A 23,053-nucleotide genomic window follows, 5' to 3' on the forward strand; every position below is an offset into this window, starting at 1 on the left:
TACTAATCTTCATAAGTGTTCCATGATACTTCTCATTATCTTAGTTGCTACAAGTCACATAATTTTCAAACAGCAAACTTCAGAATTTTTGCTTCAAATTAAATGTCTAGCAAAGCAAATTTTTTAATTGTATGGATAAAAAAAAATATACTCACCCAGCGACTGCAGAACGCACACATAAAAGACGGTTGTAATTAGGCAAGCGTTCAGAGCCAGTGGCTCCTTCTTCAGGCAGAATGGTTGAAGGGGAACAAATAGGGGCGAAGGAAAAGGAGGACTGTCGAGGTATAGGAAAAGGGGTAGATTTCACCCAGAACTGTGGGTCAGGGGAGACTTCCCTTCTCATCCCACATGATAAGTCTTCCGACCCATGGCTCGGGTGAATTTCCCGAAATCTATCCCTTTTCCTAGACCTCTCAAGTCCTTTTCCTCCTTCACTCTTCAACCCTTCTGCCTGAAGAAAGAGCCACTAGCTCCGAAAGCTTGCCTAATTACAACCCTCTTTTATGTGTGTGTTCTGTCGCCACTTGGTGAGCAGGTTTTTTATCAATCCAATTAAATTATTTTGTCAAAAATTGATTGTTTTTGTTGTTATGGTAAAACAAATTGTTATATAGTCAAATCAGCTGGCACAGTGGCGAATTCTGTAACTTTGTTGTCTTTTTTTTCCAGATGCAGTTAATGAAGTCAATTAGAGAAAGTATAAAAGAAAAGAAATTCCCATTGTTTGTGAAGAACTTCTTCAAGACACTGTATCCGTCTGGGACTTACCCAAAATGGATAACAGATGCTCTTTCAGCTGTTAACATAGAGCTTGACTGAAATGTGCTGATTTAATGTCGACATTCTCAGGATTAACAGATATGAAATGAAAGAAAAAAAAAGAGAGAGAAATTTCATCTCAAAATGTGAGAGATAGGTACGGTTATTGATTAATTTATGACTCAGTAAATACATATTTTACTATGAAACCCTGCCCACTTTGTGTATTTTATTATTATTGCTCACTAGACTCATGCGTGTAATATTCAAAGTATAAACGTCTCAGCAAACAGAATTAACCTTATGACTGGAGCGAACAGCTCCAGCTGCCTTGTGCCAGGTCTCTCCATTTGCATTTGACTGCTGTAAAATTTTTGAAATTGAGACTTGTTTTTCACTTGGGTGCAGTGTATTTTAGTGCTTTTGCTATCATAGCAATATTAACAGATTCTCACCCAACTATGTTTCTGGGATTTGAACCACTTCAGTGTCAGGTTATCATCTGACTCATTACACAATCTTTTGCTGTAAACCAAAAAGGTGATGTTTCAAAAACACATGTCCTTCGGCAAATAATCGGGTTTAGTGTTGTTAATGAGTTGATGTGTCTCCAGAATGAGTTTCCACTATGCAGTAGAGTGTACACTGATTAGAAACTTTCTGGCTGGTTAAAACGGTGCCAGACCAGGACTCAAAGCTGGGATGTTTGCCTTTCATAGGAAAGTGCTTTACTGACTGAACTGTTCAAGCACAACTCCCTCTAAAGGTTCGTTGTTCAAGGTGCAAATGGGGCTGCCCTGCTCGTGAATGCGCAGTTTGAGTTTGGGCTGCAACGTGTGGCTGCAGTGGACGCCACCGCAGCACTACCAGTGCTGCAACAGAAGCCGTGCAACTGAGCTGTTGTCACATGATGTCTACTCAATGAGTCACTCACAGAAAGTAATAATCTGTGAGTTTGTCTCCCAGCATCAATGTCTTTACATTCAAAGTAACATATGTACAAGACCACTTTGTTCCAGCACCATCACAGTTGGAAAACTGCTGTTTCGTAAAAAAATTCCTTTGTACATTCCTAAAGATTTTTTCAACGGGGACTGGGAAATAAATAGGAGACAGTTTGTAGACAAATGCATACAGTAGTACTTACACCATTCTGCTGACATATTCTGTAGAGATTTGAAATGAAAATAGTAGAGATGGGTACGATTCTCCTGTTGCTAAAAACCTGAAAGAAAAGACAATTAAGCTATACTATTATTTAAACTAGTTGTCACTTGACAGGCAATGGGCTGCAGGGCTCCCGCCACCAATAAACCAATGGCAGCCAGCACTGTTGGCTGCCACTGCGTTGCCACTTCACTCTGCTAAACTGACTAAGGCACTGTGCCAGCCAGTCCTCAGTGAGCCGTTGTAGACATGCGGGCGAGAGATTCGACTGACTTGTAGCTTCGCGTGTTTACAATGTCTGATGAGAGCAGTCGCAAGAGAGGGAGGCCAAGGCTGCACACTCCTCGGAAACCTCCAAAAAGTGGCGGACATGGCGTCGTTATACGCAGTCAGGCATGTGAATACGTGTGTTCCTTAAGGGAGTATTTTGAGAGAGAGAGAGATGCAGGAGGGCCTCTCGTTCCTTTGGATAAGGTGATGGAGCGAACTGCAGCTGCTCTGCAAGTTAGCAAACGATCAGTAATAAGAATCTGCAAGGAGAAATTCATGAAAGATGGCCCAAGTGAATCATCTAAATTGGAGACACCTGGGGAAAAAGAGGCGACTAGAGAAGAGGGTCACAAAACTTGACTCTTTTCAGGAAGATGCCATTCGTCGTCAAATATACACATTTTATTTGAGGAAGGAGTATCCAACACACAAAAAACTACATGCTACCCTCACAGCGGCTGACCTGTTTCAGGGTAGTAAATCATCTTTGTTACGAGTCATGAAAATGTTAGGATTCCGCTATAAATCCATCTCGGGCAGAAAGTTACTAATGGAACGCCAAGATATTGCAGCCTGGCGATGCCGCTTTCTTAGAGAATTAGTGGGGACAAATTTTGATGATTCAGTTCAAACAAAACCTCCGACTACCACGAAGAGATGAACCACAATAATTTTGTGAAATGGTTTGAAGACTGTGCGCGCCAGAACTTAACAAAAAACTCTATCGTTGTTATCACTCAGTAATACAAGATAAAGCACCCACAAACGCAACGGGGAAAAAAGACATTGTTAGCTGGTTGCAGAAACATAAGGTACAGTTCGACAGTAATTTGACAAGGGCAGAATTATTAGAACTTATAACGCAACACAAGCCAAAGGACCCTATTTACATTGTGGATGAAGTAGCAAAAAAATACAGGCATAAAGTGCTCAGATTGCCTCCTTACCATTGCCATTTCAATACAATAGAGCTGATTTGGGCTCAGGTTAAACAGCATATTGCTGCAGAAAATAAGAAATTCACATTAACCGAATTGGAACGCCTTTTGAAAGAGGCAGTTGAAATTGTGACACCGGAAGACTGGCAGAAGGTAGTGCATAGTGCATCACGTGAAAGGAGTGATACAGGGTGCATGGAACAATGAAGGTATCTTACAACAAAGTGTCGAAGACTTGATTATATCTGTCAATATGAGCAGCGACACGGATAGTTCCACTGACTCTGTCTCTGAATTAAGCGGTGTTTTCACATTGTCTGGTTAGTGTGTAGTGTTCTTACTGCCATTAAATATTGTGTTTGTGAATTTATTTTAATTAATTCTTATTCTTATTTTGAGACTAAGAAATACTGTTTGGCCAGTTCTCGTCATCTCCTTACGGTAAGTTAGACTGAATTTTAATTCTATTTCATTTTGTATATACATCAGGATGTTATTCAATGTGTGTAATAGTTTTCGAGATTTGCAATTTAAAGAAGAAAACTTTTCCGGACACGAAAATTTCTCACACTTCAATAGTTAATGTAACAACGGACCTAATTAAGAAAAGATATTTGATATGGTTATAGATACCACTGAGACCGATAATGTACGTAAATTTCAAAATATTTACTTAATATTTATAGGAGATAGAGATTTTAAATGTCATACTTGTTTCGAGTTTAGTATTGATAGGGTTGCTTAAAAACGCTGTTTTCAGACATATATATACAGGAAACGTAATGCACTACGAAAACTTTTAAGGATTCTTTGCCAAGTGCATTATTTTGATAATGAAAAAAAATTTTTTGCTGTGACACCAATAGTTTTTTAATAATGACGTGATAAGTTAGAAGCTGTTTGCGAAATCGAGAATTTAAATGGTTTCAAACAAATTAACGTAACTCTTGTCCTAATTAAAATTAAGAATAGATATTTGACAGATTGAGAGATATTGTAGAGATATACATCATATGTGGGTTTGAAATATTTTACTTACTTTTTGTAGAAGATACAGGCTTTAAAGCCATTTTCTATCGCCGGGGATAGCGATGCACTGAGGCGGCTGCCGTCCAGCCAGTGCTTGACGTGACAACGCCGCAACTTCGCAGCGCAAACGTCAAGTGACAACTACTTTAAATCAGACTTTAGTATGTATGTATTTCATGGAATTTTAAGTGATATTTTCAACAACATACGGAGAAACATTGGGGACTCATGTCGTTGAAATAGAAGAGAGAGAATACTTGAATAGGATCAAATGTCTCTGTGATACCAAAAAAATGGGTTCCTTATTATCAGTAGGTTTTCCTGGGGACAGTTCAACACAGAAAAGTCACGCGGAGTGGCCACACAGTTTGAGGTGCCACGTCCCGAATTGTGTGGCCCCTCCCACCCGAAGTTCAAGTCCTCTCTCTCAGGCACGGGTGTGTGTGTTGTTCTTAACATAAGTTAGTTTAAGTAGTGTGTAAGTCTAGGGACTGATGACCTCAGCAGTTTGGTCCCTTATCAATTCACACATACCACAGAAGACAATAAGTAAATTTCTTGATTTTAAGCATACTACTTTCATGTGCCAGTCATTTCAGCTTCTTTACCTTTGTGAAAAATTAATTTCGGCTGTTAAAGTGCCTGCAGGAAATTTAAGGACAGGTCTAAATTTCATTGAATGCACATGTGTCCCTAAAGTACGAGGGTAATTCCAAAAGTAAGGTCTCCTATTTTTTACAAGTACATAGACCTGTTTATTTCTACAGTGATTTAGATCAGTTTACAGCTTGAACATTTACCTATTTTTCGACAATCACCATTTCTGTCGATGCATTTTTGTAGATGCTGTGGTAGTTTTTATATGCCCTTGTCATACCAGCTCGCCGCCATGTTGTTCAGAAAGTTATGAACCTCTTCTTCCACCTCGTAGTTGGAGCTGAATCGCTGGGACAACAATTAACGCTGACAGGTACTGTGAGACTGAAAAAACTCAAACGGGCAATTCAGAACCGGAGAAGAGGAATGTTGAACAAGGGCATACACATTCTCCATGACAACGCTCACCCACACATCGCTCAGCAAACTGTTGCTCTCCTGCAAAGTTTCAGTGGAACATAATCACCCACCCATCCTGTAGTCCTGACTTGGCACCCAGTGGCTATCACCTGTTCCCTAGGTTAAAAGAACATTTGGCCAGAAAGCGATTCAGCTCTGCCGACGAGGTGAAAGAAGAGGTTCATAACTTTCTGAACAGCAAGGTGGTGAGCTGGTATGACATGGGCATACAAAAACTGCCACAGCGTCTACAAAAATGCATCGAAAGAAATGGTGATTATGTCGAAAAATAGCTAAATGTTCAAGCTGTAAACTGATGTAAACCATTGTAGAAATAAACAGGTCTATGTACTTATAAAAAAAATAGGAGACCTTACTTTTGGGATTACCCTCGTAACAGAACTTCAGTCAATGTTTTACATGATGTTATTAGTCATTTTAATTACAGGTTTTTCACTGCTGTACCCTAATGCCTTGGAAGATGAAATGTTTCACTGTTTTGTAAGCAGAGCAAAAAAAAATCCTGTTTCTGTGACTGAAATGTCCCCCACCCCCTCGAAAACTGCTACTCCTACAGCTATGAAACTTTCAATGATGTTTTATTACAGGGTAGAAATTCATACAAATACTAACTACTCATTTTGTCACATTTCAAGCAAAATGTTTCGCCAATAATTTTGGTGGCAGAATTTATCAGTTTCATTCCGTGGTAATTTCTGACTGGCAACAGTCTCACCTATTTTAACAGCAGATCTATTACAAACAAGATACGGAGAAAACAAATGCATAGTTAGTATTCTTCTAAGTATTACCAACCGGCAGTTATTGTGGAATGAAACTGACCATTTTTGTCACCGAATTTACTGGGGAAAAATAATCTTGCTTCAGAGGTAACCAAATCAATAGGAATTTCTTCCCAATGTTGTATTCTTCTTTTTGTAATTGCTATGTTGTAATGAAGTGGCATTGAAAATTTCATAGCATTAGAACTTTTTAGAGAAGGAAAACATTTTAGTTGGAAAAAAGGACATATGTGGATACAATGAAATTTAGATGTTTGTCTAAACTTTCTGCAAGCACTGCATTGATATATTCGGCAAACTAAAATCGGAAATATTTTGTTGCATTTCTGTCTCCAATATTTGACTCTTTCAGTCAGAAGATAACTAAAGTTCTGAGAGAAGGTCATGAGTCTTGCTTGAATAGCTCAATCAGTTGCAATCTTACCCACGAAAGGCATAGGTTCCAGGTTAGAGTGCCAGCGCAGCACAAAGTTTCAATCTGTTTGTGTCTATTCGGTAAAAATATGAACTGTCTGAAGTTTGGAACAAGAAAAGATGATGATGATAAAAATTAACTAATTGGAAGTATTCATCCCACCTTAGGGAGTGAAATGACAATGCAGCACCTGGGGTAAGGCTGTCATATCTTGTTCACAGCAACTAGAAGAGTAATGTAACATTAAACTACCTATATCTTGTTGAAAGCCATGTCATTGTGGAATGAATATTGCAACCTTAGAATTGTTTGCATATTTATTTCCAGTTATCGTGGAATACTACAAATAGTTGGTAATTATGTTGGAGTCAAGTGTATGGACAGACAACAGAACAGTTTTAAAGGTCATTCATGTGTCTGTCAAACCAGGCCTAGAGGGACCAAACAGTGTAAATTGTGATATTGTAATCTGGGAAATATCTCTGCACTAAAAATCATTTGGTCGTCTAAAAGCTTATTCTTCTTCAGGCTGGAATAATAGGACCAACAGAACATGGTGAAACTGGCATAACTATCGCAGGCTGTGATTAATGCATAGAAGTAAGTAGGTTGACGCATAAATTTATCGGGTGGTTGTCATAAGAATGGTTCATTACTCCATATTTAATGCTGTGTTGCAGTAGAAAGATGCTGGATTCATATTCAATAAGAGTGGAGTTCTTTAAATGGCCATTTCTTTCCTTCACCTGATATCTGCAGAAATCTTTCCACTTCTTTTCCCACCATTGATGGTTCATTCCGCGTCTTGGTAACAATAGTGTGTCTTGATACCATTTGCTTTGTAGTAAGACACACTGCGATGAACGAAAATTTAGAGTGCCACATGGCTGTGTTTATTTAGTTTGTCCAGCTGTCAAACTTTGAGATTCTGGTTGATTTTGACACTTCATCTTATTTTTGTTGGTGACCTTAAAAATACATATTCATTTAGCAAATGCGTAGCTTTGCACAAATTCCAGTCTTCATTTACTTTGAGATGAAGATACACTCCATTGTACCCGTGTGGCTAACCTAATCCTTTCAGGTTTGACCACCTAAATCAAGCAGAATTGTACAGATATGTACTAGGTCTGCAGCTACGTATTACAGTTTGCTATAACATTTCATGGTATTGAATATCTTTATGTATTTGATCATAAAATCCATTTGGTATGGCAACCAAGTACACTTTCCACTGCAAGTGAGGGCAAGAACTCTCAATGCTTTATTAAAAAAATTTAATTGCTACTCATATGAAAAATCAACAAACTTAGAAATGGAAAGAGGAATAGGAATCATTAAAATTCCCACAAATTTATATTTGAGAAGAAAATCTAAAGGCCCTACTGTCTGCTTACTTCTCCGCTTAGGCAGTTTTAAAGGTCATTCATATGTCTGTCAAACCAGGCCTAGAGGGACCAAACAGTGTAAATTGTGATATTGTAATCTGGGAAATATCTCTGCACTAAAAATCATTTGGTCGTCTAAAAGCTTGATAAAACTTGACCTTAATTCTTCTTCAGGCTTGAATAATAGGACCAACAGAACATTTAGAGCTGATCAGATGTGGAACAAAATAAGCACTCTTTATGCAAGCATACACAGTAATTAATCTGCCGTGTAATACCATATACTTAAAATATATGCTTATACTAAGTTTTCTGAACAGGTATGATTGTGTTTTACCAATCCCAGCACGATGATGCCAGTAACAGTGTGGTACCCCAATATTTCACACTGAAACCACTTTTGTTGAAGAAAGTCTTTTGCACAAGGCTAGCAAGAACGATGCTGTGATGACTACAGAACAATATAAAATGGTTTAAGTTGATGACGAATCACAAGTCAAGAATGTGTCTTGTCAATCAGATTTCATTAGAAAGAGTTAGAAAAATTACTTTTGCTTGCCTCATTTTCCAGGTATCCCAACTAACAGTATTAAATATATTCATTTTCAATTGATGTTTCAGGAAATTCGGGCAGTTGTATTATGCACTGTTGCTAAAATCAAAATACCACTCTCTATCCAGCAAAAACATTGGTACTGGCACAATTCTACACCTTTGTATTTAGGGCAGTGACAGAATGACACTGGGTGGTGTTGAAAACACCCTTACTTCAATACAGCAGGTGGCAAAGTTACGGCAACAGTTCCCTATACATCTTCTCAGCTAGTGCATGTTTCTCAGATTAAATGTCATCCTTCTGCCTTCCTGGTCCAAAAGACTGCAAGGTTTTCTCTACAATAGTTAATATGAGGACTTTGAAGTATACCCAAGAGCATTATTCTGGGGCACCTAGTGTGATGAGTGGCTCAACGACCTGGTGCAACTCTTTCAGTTAGATTGCCGTTCCAGCCAACTTGCATGTCACTAACTTATCTTAGTGATCTGGGAAAGGGGCTTACAATTCAACATGAAATCCGAACCACTTGTCGTTCGTGGCAAATCTTCGCATAGTTGAGAGGTGAAGGGTAGGTTGAAGGTGGACTAAATATTCCACTGTCCAACTAGGATTCATTCCCATGACTGAGGTAGTAATGATTGTCAGTGATTACATAGTAAAGCCATTCCCATTTAACAGGTATTGTGATGCTAGGGAAGTGAAGTCAGTAGCTGGGAACATACGTATTGTGCTGCTGAAGTGAAGTTGACATCTGTAAATCAAAAAAATAACTTGTATTTTGACAAGAGACTCTTACCTATTGAAGCTCTGAGGCACATGGCCATAGTGCATTAAGGCACGTGTGTGTGTAAACATCCTAGAATTACTAATATATCCTGAAATGCAAATTTATATCGGTGTGTGTCTGTCTATCCTTGGTTTCTGTGAAAAATAAATGGTACTTATAACACCAACAAATGAAATATGCATTTGTTTAGTAACACTCGGAATATCTCTTCTGAGAGGGGCAGGTGTATTTGAGATAAATGGCCACTCATATGTCTCGTTAAAGTTTTTGCTCAAGAGCCAATACTGAGAATGTGGGATGGCACCTCGGGCCACATATCACTCTTACTGTTAATTGGTAACCTACATATATTACTTTGTTGTGAGCTCCCAACAAAGTAGCTATAGCAAGGATGCTGCAAGTTGTCCACCGGGCCTCGTGTGCTGATCATTAAAAAGTTGTCATCATACGGAATACTTCGCATTGACTGTTCTCTCTTTGAATGCTGCCAACCTCTGTGATCTCCATCACTTGTGACACTATAGTTGCATGGTGAATTGTCATTGGTTTTACTATGTGTGCAGATGACTCTGATTAATAATACTATTTGTACTTACATTTAAGCCGGCCACAGTGGTCATGCGGTTCTAGGCGCTTCAGTCCGGAACCGCGCGACTGCTACGGTCGCAGGTTTGAATCCTGCCTCGGGCATGGATGTGTGTGATGTCCTTAGGTTAGTAAGGTTTAAGTAGTTCTCTAAGTTCTAGGGGACTGATGACCACAGATGTTTTAAGTCCCATAGTGCTCACAGCCATTTGAACCATTTCAACTTACATTTAAATGCAAGTTTTCTTCTACTCACTGACTTGTATTACAACAGTCTCATTAATTTGATGCTCATTGCTACAAATGCTAAATACTGCATCTGAAGATGACTGTCTTGGTAAAGTGCACTCACAAATCCTTGTCAAAATTTATACTATAACAGCTGATCAGTATGAGTCGCACGCAGTGGCCACACTACTTGCACTTATGACTCTGACGTAAATGGCCAGCTTCACTTACTCCTCAGCCAAATTCGCAAATGTTAATTAAAATTAAGCACATCATAATATATTGGTGTCTGTATAAGCATTTTTGTTTGTTGCTGATTAACAGAACTACACTCTTAAGAAGCTCTAAACATTGGTTGACATTTGGTATTCAACTATTAGTTGCTGAATACCTATTGCTATAAATAAGCCTGAGAACCATGGGTCATACAGATACTTGTTTTGTGTCACAGATAACGACTGCTGATCTATGGCCTTGCATCCGGAAAACTTGAAGGGCTTCTTCGAATGTGGTTAACATGGAGAAATAGTTGTTGTTACAGCACATTTCATAATTCAAGCAGGGAGCACCTCACTGGTTTCCCACTACAGCAACTTGTACTCAGTTCTTTAATGTTTTTATCAAACAAAAGATATTTTTTTAGATTTCTGTAACACCATTAGTGACAGTTTCCTTAATCTTACAATTTTGAATTTATTGTGGATACAAATACTGTATTCCAACAAATGTTCTGCTCTATGGGAATACATTGGACAGAGTAACATTACTTCACAGCAAAATATTTCTATTTGTTGCCAGATTTCACATACTCTTGAGACATGTGGGTTGCAGGACAAATTATCCAAAAGACAATGCATTCAGGTATACCAGGGGGAAAACCTGTCACATAGTTTTCAAGATACTGAAGATTTCTTAACTTTCCCACACCAAATTTTGTCAACCATTCATTTTAAGAATTGCTCTAGTTTCTGGAGAAAATTGTTTCCTAAGCTTTACAAATGTGCATTATCAAATAAACACAATAAATAATGTCTGTGCTCAAACAATGTAAAGTCACGACTAGTCTGGTGCCCACACTACTTACAGATCTCTTGGAGAATTCAACTTGTCTACTATTACAAAAGCAAATCATGTGTAGAGCCTGAATTTTAATGACCTGTTCCAGATGTAAATGATCTAAAACTTAGGGAAGTATGACTTTATATAAATATATACTTTATCTTTTTATATCCCATCACTTCTGGACAAATTCAGAGTATACTACTTAGTATTTGAAATGTCTGCATGTGTTTGGAGAAAAAGAAGAAAAAGTTGTAAACACATCCTGTCAATCTTCAGTTGCTACTGGATCACAAGATGCATTTTCTGGTCTTCCATTTTCAAAGATCTACAGTTGTCACAGAAGCCTTTTTGAAGGCAGTGAGGTCACTGCAGGCTAACATTTGTTCATTGTCTTCAAATATTGTGGCCATCCCCTGAAAGACTGCCACTAATTTTGCACATTGAAGGTTACCCAGGATTCCACTAGAACACTTCGTCAGCCACGTGACCACTAGCTCAACCCAATCGAGGGCGGCAGCACACAAATGAGAACCAACAGCTTCCAGTTGTGTGATGGCTTTTGAAATCACTGAAAAGTTGTTGCCAAGTCTTCCAGACAAAGTATCTATTTACAGACCTCTTTCACAGTTTTGATAACACTTGATTCACCACTATCAGGTTCACAAACAACTGTCTTTATTTTGGTGTAGTTAGTGCAGTAATACTCTATGTGTAAGAACAGGCTGAAGGGGCAGTGGCAGTGGAAGTGCTTGCTCCTTGAATTTGTGTACCCATAGTGGAGCTTTCACCTAGTTTTTGTAACAGGAAATTAATTTGTCCCCGTAAGGGCAATTTGATCACACTTCTTATGGAACTCTGTGAAACCAGATGTAAGGCAAGTGGTGTACACCATGACACAATCATCTCACCCACCTCCTTGAAAAATGATTGTACAACTGAAGAGGGACTGTCTGCTCATAAGACTTTGTCTACTGTTGTTTCAATTCTTCTCATGGCACAGCTGCCGTCTTTAGCAGTACTACAGTGTTGTTACACATTAAAATGCTTTTCTGCACTAACTTCACATCATATAGTTTGCAAAATACTTTCGGCATTTTGAACCAGACCGAGTCTGGACTCAAACTGAGTAGTATGACCACATGAGGGCCTTGTTGGCTCTGAGACCATTTTGTCAACTCTGCACAATGTCTTACACAAGCGAACTGATTAGTGTGTTATGTGGTTTATCTACTATAGTCCTTAATAAATGAACTCCCTTTGTAGTAATTGGTGTGTTTATTTTTGACAATATCACCTGAAACAGTTTCATGTTTCTTTCCTTGTGCCCTTAAAGGTACAGTAAATACATGCATTTTTGGCAAAAGTTGGCCAAAATATGACTTCATATGCACAATAAAAATATATTTTTCTATGCTAAAACACCTGGATTCGTTCATAAATTATTGTAAAATTAACACCGAAAGTTTAGGGGAAAAAATTAGATTTGTTATTAAAATCTGGGACCTAATCACGAGTATCCTGTTATTTGGACAGTAATTCCTCTCTTGCAGAGCACCCCTGATCCTGCTTTGAACGTGTGTAGTGTCACACTCTGCAGATGAAACTTATACTGCACATAGGTCCAGGTGAGATATATCAATATTACACATCAACGCCTAGTCTTTAAGATATTTGTAGCTTCCCATAACTTTTGCCCTTTATTCTTCCATTCTGGGAATTATTCCTCTCAGAATGACTTTCAAATGTACATTTAGGGTGTTTTATATTAACTATAAAGGGGAAAGAATTGGTTACAAAAATTATTCAACTTTGCCAGAGTGAGAAAATGCTTTTTAAACACGATAGCATTTTCTGCTTGGCAGTCACTGTATGTTTCATGTTTAGCATACATTGTTTCAACTGATTTATAAAAATAGATCAACTAACTTTTATTACTGATGTCTACGAACATGCTACACATACACATTTGAATATACTTATGCAAATGGGGTATTTATTTTCAAAATTAGCCAAGTCTACAAATCGTAAAGTGTTCAGCTCAAAACCAGACACAAATAAATCCAAACTGGATGCCAATTTCATCATTTGTCACAACTGAAAGTGTCCTCCACAGAAGTAGAATATTTTTATAACAAACTACAGGACTCGCACTTAAAATACCAGTGCTCACACTCTTGCTTGTCCTCTAATAACTAAGTGACACACAATCCAACCAACAAGGCCCAAAAGTGAAATTGTAACATACAATGTGACCGATGTATGAGATAAATATGGTGTACTGAGATGCTTTTAATAGAATACTTGTAGCAAAGTACAAAGGTCTGTGTGTGTTTTGTTGGATTAAAAAGTACGGCCCTGCCAAATTTGAAAGTAGACATGGAGATCAACTCAAGTCATATGCACAAAAACTGAAGAGTGCAAAAATTCAGACAGAAGTTAAAAGGAAATTATCAGTGTTAGTCACAGCAAATGTATCTGTGAATACAACTGCCATGTAGCCACCAGCAGTCACAGCAGAATCACACGTCTGACATGGTGTGGCTGCTGCCAGCCATAGCAGAGCTCACACCTAACACCATGTTCCTGGCCTGGCAGTAAAACATCAGTCACTAAGCATGCAGCAGTCAATATGTTAAAACTTCCATATTTACAACATTTTGAATATGCTTCAGTTAATATGGGATCACAGATAAAGGAATGCTACTTTTGAATGGTGTTAAACCCAAATGTCCATATTGGCTTTGAATGTCAGGAAAGGGATGTACTCTCAAAATGCGTTTAACTTACCACTGACATAGAAAAGGAGCATAGTACTGTGAAAAAAGACAAATCTGATGATACAGAAAAGGAGTCACAAACTCCAGTATGTGTCAGACTGTTTGGGTAAGCATAGCTCATGATGCACGTCAGCCATTATCCCCCCTCCAAAGCATAACACAGTTGCACACACAGAGGGGGTCACAAGCAGGAGTATGCCTCGTGCTGTTGAAGTAGATACTTGTTACACAATACGTAACTTATGCAACAAACTTAATAATTTTTAATGTGTGTGAGGGTGTCCCCCCCCCCCCCCACTAGGAGTTCAAGCTACCTCTTTACAAAGCTGTGACTTATTAAACTGATAGTTCGGTAATTTTCACATCTGTCAACACCTGCTTTCTTTGGGATTGGAATTATTATATTCTTCTTGAAGTCTGAGGGTATTTCACGTGTCTCATACATCTTGCTCACCAGATGGTAGAGTTTTGTCAGGACTGGCTCTCCCAAGGCCGTCAGTAGTTCTAATGGAATGTTGTCTACTCCCGGGGCCTTGTTTCGACTCAGGTCTTTCAGTGCTCTGTCAAACTCTTCACGCAGTATCGTATCTCCCATTTCATCTTCATCTACATCCTCTTCCATTTCCATAATATTGTCCTCAAGTACATCGCCCAGGTATAAACCCTCTATATACTCCTTCCACCTTTCTGCCTTCCCTTCTTTGCTTAGAACTGGGTTGCCATCTGAGCTCTTGATATTCATACAAGTGGTTCTCTTCTCTCCAAAGGTCTCTTTAATTTTCCTGTAGGCAATATCTATCTTACCCCTAGTGAGACAAGCCTCTACATCCTTACATTTGTCCTCTAGCCATCCCTCCTTAGCCATTTTGCACTTCCTGTCGATCTCATTTTTGAGACGTTTGTATTCCTTTTTGCCTGCTTCATTTACTGCATTTTTATATTTTCTCCTTTCATCAATTAAATTCAATATTTCTTCTGTTACCCAAGGATTTCTATTAGCCCTCGTCTTTTTACCTACTTGATCGTCTGCTGCCTTCACTACTTCATCCCTCAGAGCTACCCATTCTTCTTCTACTGTATTTCTTTCCCCCATTCCTGTCAATTGTTCCCTTATGCTCTCCCTGAAACACTCTACAGCCTCTGGTTCTTTCAGTTTATCCAGGTCCCATCTCCTTAAATTCTCACCTTTTTGCAGTTTCTTCAGTTTCAATTTGCAGTTCATAACCAATAGATTGTGGTCAGAATCCACATCTGCCCCTGGAAATGTCTTACAATTTAAAACCTGGTTCCTAAATCTCAGTCTTACCATTATATAATCTATCTGATACCTTTTAGTATCTCCAGGATTCTTCCAGGTATACAACCTTCTTTTATGATTCTTGAACAAAGTGTTAGCTATGATTAAGTCATGCTCTGTGCAAAATTCTACAAGGCGGCTTCCTCTTTCATTTCTTCCCCCCAATCCATATTCACCTACTATGTTTCCTTCTCTCCCTTTTCCTACTGATGAATTCCAGTCACCCATGACTATTAAATTTTCGTCTCCCTTCACTACCTGAATAATTTCTTTTATCTCGTCATACATTTCATCTATTTCTTCATCATCTGCAGAGCTAGTTGGCATATAAACTTGTACTACTGTAGTAGGCATGGGCTTTGTGTCTATCTTGGCCACAGTAATGCGTTCACTATGCTGTTTGTAGTAGCTAACCCGCACTCCTATTTTTTTATTCATTATTAAACCTACTCCTGCATTACCCCTATTTGATTTTGTATTTATAACTCTGTAATCACCTGACCAAAAGTCTTGTTCCTCCTGCCACCGAACTTCACTAATTCCCACTATATCTAACTTTAACCTATCCATTTCCCTTTTTAAATTTTCTAACCTACCTGCCCGATTAAGGGATCTGACATTCCACGCTCCGATCCGTAGAACGCCAGTTTTCTTTCTCCTGATAACGAAGTCCTCTTGAGTAGTCCCCGCCCGGAGATCCGAATGGGGGACTATTTTACCTCCGGAATATTTTACCCAAGAGGAAGCCATCATCATTTAATCATACAGTAAAGCTGCATGTCCTCGGGAAAAATTACGGCTGTAGTTTCCCCTTGCTTTCAGCCGTTCGCAGTACCAGCACAGCAAGGCCGTTTTGGTTAATGTTACAAGGCCAGATCAGTCAATCATCCAGACTGTTGCCCCTCTTCAGGAACCACATGTTTGTCTGGCCTCTCAACAGATACCCCTCCGTTGTGGTTGCACCTACGGTACGGCCATCTGTATCGCAGAGGCACGCAAGCCTCCCCACCAACGGCAAGGTCCATGGTTCATGGGGGGGTCAAAAATATTATAAAGTTCAAACATGAAAGAGTAAACAGCTATTTTCTAACTGTAAATATGTTTCCCTAATTCATGTAATAAGATTCAAATCAATAAATATCTTGTACTACTTTCTATACTAGCCTTCTTCCTCAGCATTTAAGCTATCTCAATATTAAATTTCATCAAAATTGGTTCAACAGTTTAGTCATGAAACTGTAACAGAGAGTTAATTTTGCATTTATAAGTATGGATTTGACAGATTTCTGCAGAAAGGGTTTACAGGATCGGGCTCAGCTGTTGGAAGAAAACACAGATAACACCCATCTGCAAGAAGGGTAGTACACTGTGGCAGTTAACTTCCACACCGCAGAAAACCTCCATCCTGCAAACCCTGTTTTCACTATCGAAGGAAAAAATATGTCGGAGGTCAGTCATACAAAATTTCTAGGCATTCATGCCCAGGCAGATCTGACGTGGGAGGTGCACCTAAACAATTTAAATAAGAGGCTGAATTCATTGGCATATGCTGTTGGGCTCCTCACTCAGAATACAAACTGCTCATAGTGCTGACAATGTACCATTGTGGTATACAGTCTCCTGTTATGTACTGAATTATTCTTTGGGGGAATTCTACAAAAACATTTAAAATACAGAAAAAGATTATCAGGGTAATAAAAAAAGCTAAATGCAAAGATTCCTGTAGACCCGTTTTTTAAAACTCTCAAAATATTTCCACTGCCTAATTTTTGCAAAAGGAAGCAGCTTAAAAAAAGTAAAATCTCTTCAGACAGAACTATGGTGCACATACATATGACACTAGGCAGAAGATGAACCTACACATGAACACAATAAATACAAACTTATGCAAAAGAAGAGAGTATCATACTGAAGCTACGTTATATAACAATTTGCTTTCTTATCTGAAATGCATACCAACATTAAATGCATTTAAAATAAAGTTAAAACAGTTCTTGCTTGACCACAGCTTCTATTCTTTGTCTAAATTTATGGGTCATTGTAAAAAGTAAACCACATTTAACAAACTTTACGAACTGTCAATTCATAATACAGTTTACATTGTGCTTGTCATGTCGTATCACTTAATAACTATTATCACATGTAGAAGCAATGTAGTACACCAACCTACATTATTATGTATTTTGATTATGTCATCAATGTAGCCAAAATGACTACTGTATTGTAAATAAACTAGGTTTAACACTGTCCTATATCACATGTACAAACAATATAGTAAAATGATTCTTGGACAAATAAATAAATAGAAGTGATCCACAAAACTACCATCCAATACCTTTGACATTGATTGGTTGCAGAATCATAGAACATAGTCAGAGTTGTAACATATGAGGTATCTTGAACAGTATTGATTCCGGAAACTTCGATCATGTGAAACCCAACTTGCAGTTTTCTCACGACATACTGAAAACTTTGGATAAAGGCAGTCATGGTAGATACAGTGTTTCTTGTTTTGCGAAAAGCATTTGACTAGTACAGACTTACGCTTATTGTCAAAAGTATGATCATAGGGGTTATTGATTGAAATTTGTCACTAGACTGAGGACTTTTTGGTAGGGAGGACACAACATGTTATCTTGGATGGAGAGTCATCGTCAGATACACAAGTAATGTCAGGGAAGTGTGTTGGGACTCTTGCTGTTCACGTTGTACATTAATGACGTTGCACACAATATTAATAGTAAAATCAGACTTTTTTTGCAGATGATGCAGTTATCTATAATAAAGTACTCTCTGAAAGAAGCTGCATAAATATTTAATAAGATTCTGATAAGATTTGAAAGTAGAGCAAAGATTGGCAACTTTCTTTAAATGTTCAGAAATGTAAAGTTGTGCACTTTCCAAAATGAAAAAACATGGTGTCCTATGACTATAATATCAATGACTCACGTTTGGGCTCTACCAACTTGTACAATACTCAGTAATACTTTGAAGGGATATGAAATGGAATGATCATATAGGCTCAGCTGTGAGTAGATGGTACACTTCAGTTTATTGTAGAATACTGGGGAAGTGCAATCAGTCTACAAAAAAGATTGCTTGCAAATCTCTCTTGCAGCCCATTCTAGAATACTGCTCAACAGTGTGGGACTCGTATAAAATAGTGTAGTGCCTCCAGAATTTCCGGGTAAATTCTAGAGATACGCGTTATTTTAAAGATGTGTGTGCAGGACTGGCGTGTATTGGTAGGGCAGGTAGTCACAGTGCTCACCTCAGAAGTTACATGCCCAGTACAAGCAGCAAATGCGTCGTACTCCGTGACAATGCTACGTCAGTCATTACTGAGAACAGTTGAATGTTGTTAAAGAAAAGAAAAGAAATTACTTTCATGAGGTCCGGATGGTGGACTTGCTAGAGCTTTCTAGATTGTATTTGTTATAAAGTATGTAAGAGTATCTGTCGGACCAGTAATTGTTGGGTTTACAAAAAATGAATCATTTATATGGTGTCTTGTTTGTGGAAGTGAAAATATAGTGAGATTGGTTTTAAGTATCCTGAGTGTACGGAGTTATTTTAAAAGTATAAAAAATTCCTCCAAAACAGCATCTTATCTTCGGAGAAGAAGTTGGGCAGACAGTCGCAGCCAGCTATGCTGAAAAGAAGATCAGCGACACAACTCTACGTAAGTTCAATAATAAAGTGGGAGTGGGAGTCTGGCACACACTCCAGTACCACACTGCTCCCTCTAGTCACCGTAAACTGCCAGAACAGGACTAAAACCGCCTATCTATTGCTCACATGGGCCTCTGACAGAAGTTTGCAGAGTATGGATGTAGATTTAGATCATTCTCATTTGCTGGCAAAGCTAAGCTTCCATATTAGGAACACATTACCATCAGTTAAATCTTTACAGCTGTTCATGGCACTTCCAAGATTACTATGCCTAGATATTTAGTGCCAGTGGAGAGCAAATCAATGTACACAAATGAAAAATGAAATGACTGTTCCCTATGACGACTTGCAAAAGGTAATTTAAATAATACTCTTAACTGGTGCTGCCCAACAGTTTTTGGACAAGTAGAGGAGTTGAAGAGCATTCAATTGGCTAAGTATTGTGACATTTTCTCCAATCATAAAACTGTAAGTTTGTAGGGCAGGACTGGAATGTATGTGACAGGGAAGTGTTAAGGAACCTAGGTAGTCATTTCCCTCAAATATTTCAACAGCATGAAGGTATGGAAAATGATGTTTGAATTAGGTACATAAAAATTATGTAGCTGTGGAGAAAAATTATGAGGAAAGGAGTGGCACTGTAAATCCTACAGCACTACAGAATGGTGTATTTCAGTCTGGATATGTGGAAGGAATTTTTGATTAGGTCCATGAACCAAACTACTTGCATATGAACAGTTCCAATAGACTGTGAATGTTTAGAAACTATATAATTCTGGATGTGTCACACTGGATTTTCCTGTCACTGATACTTTTCATTTATTGCTAATACTGTATCAAAAAGTGAAATTTGATAAATGCTGTAACTGAAAATATTAGAGACTGTTTCTGAGGAATAATCCTTCTCCATGTAAGGTCGTCATAGCAAGTTTGAGAAATGAACAAGTCCAGTCATGTGATTTATTAATATCACCCATCATCACTTATAAGCTCTCATTTTTACTTCTTGTTAATGTAACAGTAACGATTTAAATGACCAGTTAACACTAAATTAACTATGTTCTCCAAGAACCTGATGAACTATTTCACAAGTGTTCAATATAACTGCCTTCTGAAGTTGCAAACACAGTGAAGCATGCAGTTTTAGGTTCTGTAGGCTCTTCAAATTTTTCTTTGGATCAATAATGGTGACCAGTATTACCACATGGATGAGAACTGACATCTGTTTCCTCATGATTTTTACCTGCCAGGTCCCTGTTTGTGTCATTGCAAATTGTGAGTGTTGATGGCTCTAAGGAAAGTGGCTTGCTCAGCTTTATTCACAACATATTGTTTTCTGGTTATTGTGGTGCACTTCCAGTAAATTTGGAAGTTTCATTTACTGCAACAGTGGGAGGATCCACAGCTGAGGTCATAAGCACCTATATTTCAGAACCTTAGAACACCAATAGTAATGAAGTTAAAAGTGACTATGTGTTAACACAAGAGTGCACGTGCGGGCTACATATGTATTACAAGAAATTAAGTTATTTACAAATTATGACTTTTATATAAAGAAAAAACCTTGTATTAATACCAAACATCCTGATTTTTATCACCTTTACATACAATATTACTTACATTTAACTTTTTAACTATTGTCGACAAAGAAATAAAAACTATTTGAAAAAATCAATGTTCAAGCATCAGTTTTGATGATGATCACACAATTTTAGTTTCAATATATTACTTATTAGTTTCCTGATTTCTGATCTTCTAATGGAACCAACAAACAATTTTTCATAATCATCTTCATTCAACTGGCATACATTCAAGGCAATACACAGCCTGATCATCACATCTGCTGCATTGTTTACATGTTCTGCAGTGGCAAGACCTGCTACATAAAGAAAACTGGCCAACTCCTCGATGAGTAAGTGTAACAGGCTGCATGAGTTATTCTGGAAGTCCAAGGAGTAGTCTGCCTTTCAGTCTGATAGCTCCAAGTTTGTTTTGCTATAATATTCGACGCTCAATAGAAGGTCTTGCTAGTGCAAATCCAACTTCTTGTAGGTAGTGATAGCAGACGACTTTCAGTTTAAAGCTGTTCATCTGGTATACCACAAGACCATTTATGCCCGCCATGTTGACAACACTGTAAAACAATGTGACAGGCCATCAGCAACTGTTTCGAGTAACACTGTTGCGTACACATTTTACCAAAAATATCGACACCTCACTTTGTTTATAAAATGTGATGATTTCTGGTTTTCTAGCTTCGCGACTAGCAGCATCGATTTTGTCATCATTGTGAAGTGTATACAACAAGAAAAATACTTTATTTCGCTTTGGCACGTAACTTACTAGCTTGCAATTATGTTGAAACCCGAAAATGGATTCATTTATTTCTCGGTTTTGTGTTGGTTTGAACAATTCAGGTACTTCTGGTTTATTCTTTCTTAGTGGTCCTACGGCCATAATCTTGTGAATCAACAGTTCTTTGAGTGTAGGCACACTAGTAAACCATTTGTCCACAGTGATATTGCATCCCAGGCCATATAATGGACTTGGAATTTGATAGACGATATCACGCACTTTATCTGATTCTCTCTCTGGTTGCATGCCTATGTAAATCTCAAAATTATTGGCATGTGGACACTTGATGTCCACCACCATAATGATCTTTATACCCAACTTTGCTGGTTTGTTTCGCATGTGCATCATGAAACCTCAACGTCCCTTGAAAGCGACTAACTGCTCATCAGTCACAAGATTTTTGCTTGGAGTATAATATTTCTTACAGTTCTGAAGCATTACGTCAGGGCCCACAGACTTCAATTAAAATTTATTTACACATTTTGCGCCACAGGAGTTGACACACCCTAGTGAGAACTGGGATTCATACATGAGGAAAACATGAAACAATGGCATTGTAGCACGTCAACTGTTGAAAATAAATGACCGTTTTACTCGCTGGGCTACACATGTAGCCCATGTGTGCACTATAGTGTAAAGTCCGATCAACGGGAGGAAAGAAAGCAAAAAATGACGATTTCCCCTTGGAGGAAGGTCCACAAAATAAGCTTTAGAGACAATCAACAGCCTATACATTATTCGCTAAAATGACCGATACCTCAAATGTCAAACATACATTAGAATGTAAGTGATTAAAAAAAGGGCACTAGGTTAGCAAATGGTGAACCGTCATAGGTTGATGACAATGAGCACATTGTGGTGGGGGATCACCAAGCAACAAATGGCGATGGCTTACTTGACAGTGCCCAATACGCAACCTCGCTAAAATGATCTCCTTGCAATCAGAGGGGCGAGAGGTGGTCAACCAAGCCGTTGAGAAAGGTTTAATTCCCCATAGTTCATTCCCGTGAAGAGAAGACCAGTGGTGATGCCAAAGTGATGCCTTCTGCCGGCAGTCAGCAACATTAGGATCATCCAAAGGAATGGAAGAGCTAGCAGGCTGAGGCAGAAGCACTGTAGCTTTGGCAGCAGCCTCATTTCCCGTCAGACGGATGCAACATGAGCATGATAGCAGCTCCCTCAACAGTGAGCAAGTGGGAGCTTTCTTGGACTTCTTGCATTAAGGGATGGACTACGTACAGCACACAGAGGCTCTGAAGGGCACTTGGAGAATCAAAGCACATGCACAGTTGAAAATCCTGTGTCGCCGGATGTACTGTATGCCCTGATACAGGGCAAAGAGGTCTGCTGTAAAAATTAAGTAGTGTCAATGATAAAGGCACACCCGGGCCACGGTCAGTCTTAGAGCAATCAGGGTACACAAAGGCGCTAGCGGTAAGTTCCGTGCGAAGGTTGGGAAACCTACAGTGATAGATCAAATCTGGAGTACTGTCCATAGTCCAAGATGAACACGAGCCATCACACAAAGCCAAGGCAGTGAAGGATTCAAAAAGCGAACTCCAGGAGGTAGCAGAAAAGAAGGGCACTGGCTGTCAAAGGGAGTCATCAAAAAAGGTGTACAATGGGTGGCTGAGCAAGGCAGACAAACTGAATGTGCATCCGTTGAGGAGGATGACATTCCAATACAACAGTGGTAATTCAGCAGCTCCTGCATAGACTCTCAGTCGAGCTAGCACAAAAGGCAAATGTATTCCACAATGGTGAATTGTGTTAAGATGGATGGATGTGCAGATGAATAAACGAAATACCCATAGTCTAGTTTCAAATGGACAAGGGATCGGTATAAGCAGAGAAGGGTGGTCTGATCCAGTCTGCAAGAAGTAACGCTTAGGATGTGTAGGACATT

At 38.7% G+C, this 23,053-nt stretch overlaps 1 protein-coding gene across 1 annotated transcript in view; it reads left to right on the forward strand.

The window, feature by feature from the left end:
- Window positions 1-960, forward strand: part of LOC126263206 (queuine tRNA-ribosyltransferase catalytic subunit) — a 53,516-nt gene extending 52,556 nt beyond the window's left edge. The window contains exon 8 of the mRNA XM_049960272.1: window positions 673-960. Coding sequence (XP_049816229.1) covers window positions 673-822 — 150 coding nt within the window. The 3' untranslated portion in view covers window positions 823-960. The remainder of the gene's footprint in view (window positions 1-672) is intronic.
- The last annotated feature ends 22,093 nt before the right edge of the window (window positions 961-23,053 follow it).

The sequence above is a fragment of the Schistocerca nitens genome, chromosome 6 (assembly GCF_023898315.1).
Source record: "Schistocerca nitens isolate TAMUIC-IGC-003100 chromosome 6, iqSchNite1.1, whole genome shotgun sequence".
Taxonomy (NCBI): Eukaryota; Metazoa; Arthropoda; class Insecta; order Orthoptera; family Acrididae; genus Schistocerca; species Schistocerca nitens.